This window comes from Octopus bimaculoides, chromosome 4, assembly GCF_001194135.2.
Source record: "Octopus bimaculoides isolate UCB-OBI-ISO-001 chromosome 4, ASM119413v2, whole genome shotgun sequence".
In the NCBI taxonomy this organism is placed as follows: domain Eukaryota; kingdom Metazoa; phylum Mollusca; class Cephalopoda; order Octopoda; family Octopodidae; genus Octopus; species Octopus bimaculoides.
Window position 1 is genome coordinate 129,167,868 of NC_068984.1, and position 10,422 is coordinate 129,178,289.

The 10,422-nt window shown below is 34.1% G+C and overlaps 1 protein-coding gene across 1 annotated transcript in view; it reads right to left on the reverse strand.

Annotated features, from left to right (window-relative positions):
- Positions 1 to 6,057: 6,057 nt before the first annotated feature.
- The window catches only part of LOC106868633 (universal stress protein in QAH/OAS sulfhydrylase 3'region), a 164,556-nt gene continuing 160,191 nt past the window's right edge, over positions 6,058 to 10,422 (reverse strand). The window contains exon 5 of the mRNA XM_052967484.1: positions 6,058 to 6,882. Coding sequence (XP_052823444.1) covers positions 6,879 to 6,882 — 4 coding nt within the window. The 3' untranslated portion in view covers positions 6,058 to 6,878. The remainder of the gene's footprint in view (positions 6,883 to 10,422) is intronic.

Genomic DNA, 10,422 nt, shown 5'->3' on the forward strand with positions numbered 1-10,422 from the left:
TATGCCCTGTCCCTTTATGTTGAATGAAATACTTGTTTGGGTTGACATGATTGACTAAATGCCTGAAGGCTACGCCCTCGACTCAAGTAACTAGAACCAATGAAAGAATACATATATATACGTTTATATATGCGTGTATATACATATATATGTGTGTATATATATACACACACACATATACATATATCTATACAGACACACACACACACACACACACATATATATATATATATATATATATGTGTGTGTGTGTGTGTGTGTGTGTGTGTGTGTGTGTGTGTGTGTGTGTGTGTGTGTATATATATACACACACATATATATACATACATATATCCAGATACATATACGTATGTATATATATATATATATATATATATATATATATGTTTATATATATGTGTGTGTATGTGTGTGTGTGTTTATATATATATATATACGAATGTGTATTTATGTGTATGTATGTTTGTATTATATATGTAAGTAAGTATGTATGTATGTATGTATCTATCTATCTGTCTATCTATCTGTCTATCTATCCATCTATCTCTGCTCATAAAGCAGACATTAGTATTATTGATTAATGTATGCAGTTCCAGAGAGGAATATTGATTTCGCATTGAAAATCTTTAGCAGAAAGTAGAGCAGGCTGTGGTCCATGCCTTTTTCAAGAGTGAAATAACTTACACTCGATCACTCACTGCTTGACTTGACGAAGAGCCCAACTCTTGCTTCATTGGCTTCCACAGCCCATCGAAGACAACAATAAGTTGTGCCCGGTGATAAATGTATTACAGCTTTCAATTCAATCTCCTTCATAATCGCATTTCTCGTTCTGTCTTCCTGAATTAATAAAGTACGCTATCCTCCAAATGCGGACATTTTGATTCGTTGTAAGCTATGATGTTAACTCGGAGTATAATATCTACTGTGACCATTCTCTTCTGTTTCTGTAAGACAATAGAGTGTTATTTGGTTGACATATCTAACAGATCGAGCGAGTATGTAAATGCTTCCTCGTTAGCTCATTTGATCAATCATATCTTATGTGTGTGCAGTAAGAGAAGTTACATTAAGTGGGAAAGCTCAACGCTGTCGATTATAAACGACTGAAAACTATAAAATATGTGGCTGCTATAAATAAATATCAATTAATCCTTTCGATTTCATTCGTGGTGATTTGATTTACCTTTCAAAGTGGATTCAAGCTTTCGTAGGAGAAATGATTGAAGTATAATATTCCCGTTTAAGTTCAAATAGCAGGAAATTCAATAAAGTATTTCTCTAATATCATGGCATAATGACCTTACTGTACAATATACTCTAAATAAAGAGCACCTACCTCGATATCATCCAGCATTAAGAATGACTGGACTTCGGTTGATTAACTTCGAAGAAAATAAAGCAATAGTGGTAGCCTACCTTGACAGATGGCCGCAAATTTGAGGAGGGCTAAACTAACTAAAGTGTGATGCTTGTTTTGTCGATCCCATAAGGATAAAAGCAAAGGTTAATAGAGTTGGAATTGAATTTAGAAGGTTAAAGTACAAAATAAATTTAATTTAGCGTTTTAACATTTCTGCTATCCAATCGCCTCAATAGTGATAATTAGAGCAACAAGTTGCCGTAAACCAAAGCATCCAAATTAAACTAAAATTTAGAATATAATTGAACTCAGAACTTCCTTCCCTTTCAGGCATATCCAGCTACTCAAGCAAACTAATTATTGATGCATTTTGACCAGACACATTTGGGAATATTTCATACAGATGCCTTTTTATGGATATTAGTTGTATAAGCTAATATTGTCTTGAAGCGGAAACTTGAATTCGCTCTGGTTGATGGAAACCTACCTCTTCCTCGATGGCAATCACCAATTCAGCTGAAATATTATGCAAAAGTAATAATGACATCTCCTGATTGCTAAAGCCACTTTAGATTGGCTAAAACCTCGAATTAGATGACTGTAAAATAGCTAGATAAATGTTTGTGTAATTTGAAAGTTATCTAATTTTTTCCCCTTATAAATTATTCATATAAGATATGACAAGCAACTTACCGTGATCAAAAACGTAATCTTTCGTATCAAATATCCATAAAACCGTGAAAGAAATTATCTAACTCCCTTCATTCACAGACTGGAAGTAATTAGAAGGGATTAGACAATAAAAAGAAGAGATAAATTCTCTTAAATTTTTCGTAGAAACTTCATTTCAGTGTTTCCCATGTCACGTTTCAGTTAGTGTAACTTTTATGAGTTTGGGAGTCGAAAACTAGTGATTATAATGATGAGATTTGGATTACTGATTTCAAATCTCTTTATACATAGTATTTGTCATTTCTCTGTATAGTAATGTGGGTCTTCTCTTCCTCAGATATGATATTTCAGACGTTTATTTTCTTTGTACAATATTGTATCTCTTCTCAGTGTACAATGTTATATCCCTTCTCGCTGTGCAATACCTTATCTCTTCTATCTACATGGCACTGGTTTTTTATCCCGTGAGCAATGTGTCACTTGCCATTACACAATACTACCTACATGATTCCCACTATAAAACACTAAATCGTATACCTGATAGTAATATGTACTATCCACCCGTATTGCCTCCGGAACAAGGTCTCTCACAGACACGCCAAAAGACCCGAGGCCGACGAGGCCCTTCAATTCTTTAACTGCTCACCTAAGAGAAGATAACTCCATACAAATACTGCATCCTGATAATTACTGGGCTCGTGGCACTTGGTACACTATACCAGTGGTTTTCAAACTGTGGTCCGCGGACCACAGGGGGTCCGCAAGGACAAGACAGGGGGTCCGTGAACAGCAAATACTTTTTATGGGCAATTTGATTTTATATATGGTTTTTAATCGATATATTTTAATTGACAATAAACCTATTTGTTAAATACTGTTAAATAAACAAATGTAAAAATATATGTTATTTTAAGCAAATATTTATGTATAAATTTCATAAGCGTTTATAAGGGGGTCCCTAAGGCAAAGCCTGAAATATAAAGGGGTCCGCAAGTCAAAAAGTTTGAAAACCCCTGCACTAGACCAATACACGTTCGAGAGTCGAAAGACTGGGACGGGGACTGCACAAACGATATCCACTTCAACAATATTCATTGCGCTGGTGTTCAGCAAACCAAGGCGCCAATAGTAATGTCATAACATTTTCTTTATAAGTCCAGAAGCGATAGGGAAAGGGGTGACAAGGTCAAATAGAGGAAGTTTTCAGCTTTGACCCAGCACACAGGTGGCCATAAGGTGATGGTCGTTTTCTACAGGCCGTGTCTTGCTGAACTCTCATTCGTCGAAGCGAAGAGAGGGTCCACCATCACCATTGTCCACCAGTATACTATTATGTGTCATCTCTCCATATAACACTGTGTATTATAATACTGTAAATATAATAACACACAGTACTAAGTAACTGTTCCTTATACAACACTATGTAACTTCTATTTTCCTTTACACAGTACCTCTCTGTGTACCACTTGTCTCTCTCTATACTAAAGTAGATACGTTCTGTGTATTGTTGTGTATTGTAGTGTTCTAATCTTTCTATACTGTACTATATATAATCTCTCTACGCAAGTACAATGTATTTATTATTTCTATACTGTGCTTTTTATATTCTCCCCGTATTGTACAGAATATATTCTCGTCTCTTCATAAATTAATGCCCATCCTCTCTCTAGGCTGCATTGTACACCAGCTCTGTGTGTTGCATTGAGTATTTTCTCTCAAGGCTGTATTCTATACCATTTCTAAATACAATATTGCCTATCTTCTCCTATTCTCACTCTCTCTCTCTCTTTCTCTTTCTCCCTCTCTCTCTCTATCTTTTTTCTTTCAGTGAATTGCATACCATCGTCCTGTACTGTACTGTAGGCCTTCTCTCTAGGCTACGTTGGCATATGATCACTCAGTACACTAATCTTACTAACTTTATCATCCCACAATATAATCATACCTCTTTCTTAAGTTTTAATTAAGCTGTACTGTGAATTTTTATCTATACGACGTTGCGAATGATCTATTTCTATCATTTATATGTACAATATTGTGTATGTTATTGTTGTAGTAGTTCTTAATTTCTCAACGAATTTCAGTGAAAATTAATCTGAAGAAATACATTTTTTTCCTGTTTGGTTTTCTAGAAAATATTAAATGATATATGTGTGTATGTATGTGTGCGCGCACGTATATTTGTGTATATGTGTGCATACGTCTATGTACGTATGTATGTGTGTCTACGTGTGTGCGCATTTAGAAATATAATATAGAAGACTTCAAGTACAATAAAAATAATAAAGACATTTGCAAACCGACATATATTGTTGCTGCTGTGACTGCGGTGGCTTCAGTTTCAATGGCTGCTGCTGCTGCTGCTGTTGTTGTGACTGTTGCTGCTGCTGTTGTTGTTGTTTTTTTTTTCAGCCCTTATCGAGAAGGCCTATGATCAATGGCATTGCAACCGTTTTGTATTTAGATATAAGTATGTTTACGACTTCATTATCCAGGTGTGACCTTTTTAATAAGCGGACAAGTTATGATGTGAGGGAGGTTTAGCTACTATGTCTAGGTAGTCGAGCGACCATACAGTAGCTAGAAACGAACACAAGATATTGTATTTGAGAATAATGTATTAGATGGGCGGAGGTGATGATAACATAGGTCAATAAATACGTGAACTGAATCTACAACCAGTATCATTTCCAAGGAGAAGCCAATTAATTTACTTTACACTCGCTAATACTCTTCAGAAATGTATGAACATCACAGAATCTTGATTTCCTCTTCTATGATATTAGCCACACAAAAAATCGTATGTCAACAACAGCGAATATAAATTGAGATCTGTTTGTTTTTTATTTATTTTGTAGTTATATACGGTGGTGGATATTGGACTAATCTTCTTATACAAGAAACTTTATTTTGACTGGGAAATACAAGCTAAAAGCAGTCGCTATAGAAACATTCAGAAACTTTTGAAGTGATTATTTACTCTTCTTATTCGGATATCACCTAAACTTACAAATAAATATTGGATCTGTTTGATAAAATGGTTAGTCTATCACTATATTTAGATATAATACAACAGTTTAGTCTGATTCTATATTAGAATATCTTTTTTATGGTCTCCACTCTTTATTGCAGCTGACTGGTTTTTAGCAGAAGTTCTTTTTTATTAAAGTAAGTCAAGAAGAAATAAACACGAGTGAGCCGACTCCTTGATACACAATAAATATTCTGATATAGAAATTTTCTTATATTTAAGTGGATAATGTCCGAGTAAAATGTATGAATTTCATACATACCTATATGTTGCTATGTAACCAACGTCTTGGCCCTGATCTTTTTAAATTATTATAAGCTACGAGAAATTCTTAGCTGTATCCTACTCTGATTATCATCGCTTATGATAACGCAAATCTATTGCAGCTTCTTTAGGTGGGGTTTTTTTTTCGGTTTTATTAAAATCTTATTTTTATTTTATTTATTGTTTCCTGTTATCAATAATTATTAGAATCACATCCTCGGGAGAGGTTTCAAAAGAGTTAAAGTGTCATTTAGCGTTTTTTAGGCAAAATGGAAGGGAAAATATAATTTTCTACTTCAACAGTAATGATTTGAGCGTATAGTTTTCTCACAGGTCTTTTCTCTCGCAAGAATTTAAAAAATGATAATTACCACACATCAAAGTAGTTTCAAACTAATAGTTCTAAAAATGCTTTAGCATATTTTTCACAGTGAGGTTTTTTTCACCTTCTCTATCTGTCCTCTTCCAGCTATATATTCCTGACACTACAGCTTTTTATAAGGCCAAGCAAGAGGCATGAAATTTTGAAAGTGCCAGTTTCTCATTTTAATTCTGGTTATATCAGGATTTTTATCGAAATTTTATCAAATAGTAAAATGATTGTCGGTAATTGGTCAAAGGATGCGAAAACTATTAGCATTATGTAATTGAAAAATTCTGTTTTAGTAATTATGTTGGGATGAAAGAAAATCTAAATATAAACATATTCAATTCGTAAACACTAAGGTGAATATAAACATTCTTTATTAATGTATAATAATAATAATAATTTTGGCACAAGGCCAGCAATTGTGGGGAGGGGTAAGTCGATTTCATCGACCCCAGTTCTCGTTCTCAACTGGTACTTATTTTATCGACCCCGAAAGGATGAAAGGCAAAGTCGACCTCGGCAGAATTTGAACTCAGAACGTGAAGACGGGTGAAATGCTGCTAAACATTCCGCCCGGCATGCTAACGATTCTGCCAGTTCGCTGCCTTAATAATAATAATAATAATAATAATAATAATAATAATAATAATAATAATAATAATAATAATAATAATAATAATAATAATAATAATAATAATAATAATAATAATAATAATAATAATAATAATAATAATAATAATAATAATAATAATAATAATAATTTACAAAGTTATGTATCCATTTGGCTGTAAATCACTCAAGGACATCAGGAAAATCATCAAAAGCAATGTACGGACATGCAAACTTCACTTTCCAGAATTCGTTGTAACAATTCTTAACATGTGTATATAAAAACAATAGAAATAAAATTGATGTCACCACACTTGAGTATGATAAAACAATCAGGGCGAATGCTATAAGAGGAAGCCCGCAACGGAAAACAAATGTTAATGAAAGTTTTAGATTAGCTTTGGTTATCATTGTTTTTTTTAATTTTGTTAAACAAATATAATATTGTATAATATGGCAATTATCAGACGAAGACAATGGACTGCTGGGTTGACAGCAATTGGATGAATGTATCAACTGAATGGATGGGATTCGTTCAGTTTCCGTGTTTATTCTATTTCGTTTTATAATTACCTGAAGAAGAATACAAAAGAAAAGTATTGTTAGTCACAACAGTACTTAACAAACAACTACCTTCTCATTTATAGCTTTATACGCAAATATAAATATCTACACATTTACACTCAAAACTACATACAAACACGCATATATATATTACACTCTCTACGCACCTTATACAGGCAAGCATTGAGCATTCTGCATCTCTGCAACAAAATAAAATATATTGAGACATATTTCTTAATAATATAATAGAAATTACGCTCGCGCATCTGGTAGCGCTCATTGGCGTAGAAGGAGGGAGTGCAGTTTCAGTTCTAAGGTTTGTATTCTTCATGGTAAGGTGGTGAATTCCATTCTGACAACTCCATGATGTGGCAACTTAGATTCTCCCAACTGAATAAAATAGGTTTGTCGAGTCACTAAATACCTTCCGAGCTTCTAAAGAACTCAAGCTTGTAGGAAATCTTGTCTGAGAAGAAATATTTATGTTCATATCAACATTTCATATTTGCATGCTTCACATATATGTTGAATATATCTCAGGCCAATGCATCAAATCACTACATAAACTTGCATATATGCATGTTTCTGTGTGTGTGTGCGTGCGTACGTGCGTTTGTACGTATATATTTGTCTACATATGAATATATATTTGTATTTATGTACGTACGCATGCATGTAAAAAAATCATAGCCGTTATTTGCAAACGAACATGACCTTGTAACATTTAACATGCTTTCATAAATTGTTTCAGGTTACTATGTAGTCGTGAACAAACAAAGACACCCTCACGGACCTCCTAGCCTTGAGCGTCGGGTTGAGAATGTGAAGCGTTCTTTTGTTGGTTATTCTGTATTTTATGTTGGGGATGGGTGAAAGTTGTCGGGGTATTCATTAAGTTCCAAAATTGTTTGGGAACGCGCAGTGTAAATGGCTTCATCGGCACTGCTATATTTGTTAAAAATGCAAACAAATTCATTTTGGATGGAGTTGTGGAAGGTTGATTTAAAGTGCGCGAATTGCTTCTTTAAACTAATACATTTCAGCAAGCCTATTACTGTCATTCAAAAAACCATTCGCAAAGAGAAACCTAATCCTCCTTGCATCGAGTCTTTGCAAAAGAAAACAACTTTCCGAGAACATGTGTGCACCAACAGACTGATTTATCCGTAGTACAAACATATATCTATACGCTTATATATATAGCGTACCAAATAAAATGTGATAAACGCGGATACCACTGTATTGGCAGTGCAACCGGAAAACTCTGCACTCGAATTAAAGAACACCTACCCACATGTAATTCCTCGAACAAGAAACACTTTGATAAATTCAGTAACCATGAACATTGGTAACATGAGACTCAAGAAACTATTCTCATCAAGTGGCATAAATCAGAAAACAACATAACTGAAACAATGACACGAAAATGGCTCTTCTAAGTACCTTGCTTCACCTACCGTACGTCTACTCATTTTTTCTTATCTTTTAAACTCATTTCTCACACATCACTACAATATATTTTACTAAATCTAATAGCAAAGACATTCTCAAAATAAGTTACCTACAGATCTAACTTTACCTTAAAGGTCAGCAATTGTTAAGTGGCCTTTCCCACCACTCCCTCACACACCTACATTAACTTGTCATACCATGTCACTAACCATGGCTGCTGCCACGCTCCATACTACTTCCTGCTACTGATACTACCTATCTTAACCAATCACAATTATAGGTACAGTATTTATCAATGCTTACATTTCAACGTACTCCACCGATAATAATACATTTCTCCGCACTGATTATTTTCTTCTATATGAAAAGGGGAACTTTTCCCGAAATAATATAGGACCATCGAACAACCTATGAAATACAATATCTTTTCTCTTCAGCTTCATTTATTGATATTACCTTACATATTCTGCCTAACTCTTTGCCTGTATTGTTCAAAGTCTTTTTTTTTAAACATTTATCTCATTTACGCATGTGTGTATGTATGTATGTGTGTGTATGTATGAATATATATATATATGTGTGTATATATATTTATGTTTGTATATATACATACACACATACATACATAGTCTGTACAATGAAAATTTATTTTTCACTGTAACATTATCAAAGACTTGCATTTTCAATTAGCTGGACCACATTTCTGCCAATAACGTCTGTTAACTTACCACTAAACATTCATTTAACCATACAGAAATAAAATATAGTCCAAAGAAATTTGAGAGTGTCTGTCAGAAAAGAAAAGACTTATAAAATTCATGACTTACACGCTATGACGAGAAATAATTTCTTTTGATTCTTTCGCTTAAAATATCAACAGCTTGATTTTAGCGAGTAAAAGCAGAAAATGTTAACGCCACCATAAAAGAAGACATTTCAAGTACGCGGTATCACCTGTCTCAAACAAGTAATACAGAGAAAAGTGGCTTTTAACGATATAAAAGAAAGTAATGTCTATTGACTGACGAGGAAAAGATGGACGCAAATGAAATAAAGGCCTTTCAGTGCTTACTCCTAACGTAACATCATATATAACACGCCACTCTGGTTCAGAAAGGCTTTTCATCATATATGACACTATACCTGTCATTTTTTGGACTAAATTTTGAAAACAAAAGATATATTTCTTGCTGGGAACAAAGCTTCTAAAATGGATGGGGAAATTCGAAGGATTCTTCAATGGTAGAACATCTGTTATGTTTACAAAAGGTGTGCGTTCGAGTCGCGCGAGCAGCTTTCGACTTCTTTTCAGCCAATAGTTAACCCAATAATTACACGGTACAGTAGCTTTATCTGCATCGCGTTCCGCCGTTAAAAGAAAAGATAATGATAACGTACATATAGCAGCTTGGTATTAAAAGACTATGCATTCCATTTTGGTAATATCCTCAACACTTATATTTAGCTAAGATATTTGCTCATAATAGCGAAGTGATATGTTGAGAAAGACAGGAGTGTGGAGCAATTATAGTTCCAAGAGAAGTTAGTTTCCATAACTCTTTTTAACATAGAAATCGATATAAGCAATGTATTTCTCTTTCGCGTCCATGTTTATTCTAGTTTTCCAGAAGTCACAATGTCATTCACATGCATAGATTATCATTGTGCTGTAGGTGATTTTACTAGCACATAGTTCTACTGAGCTTTTTGTCTCACTCACTCCAATAGCTCTCTTTCTCCTCTTCATACACACACACACATACACACAGAACAGACATATATGTGTGTGTACATATATATATGCATATATATATATATATATGCATGCATGTATGTATGTATGTATGTATATATACTTTTATTTTTTTATTTGTTGCAGTCATTTGACTGCGGCCATGCTGGAACACCGTCTTTAGTCGAACAAATCGACCCCCCCAGGACTTATTCTTTGTTAGCCCAGTACTTATTCTATCTGTCTCTTTTCCCGAACCGCTAAACACACCAACATCGGTTGTCAAGCGATGGTGGGGGTACAAACACAGATACACACACACACACACACACACACAAACACACACACACACACACACATATATA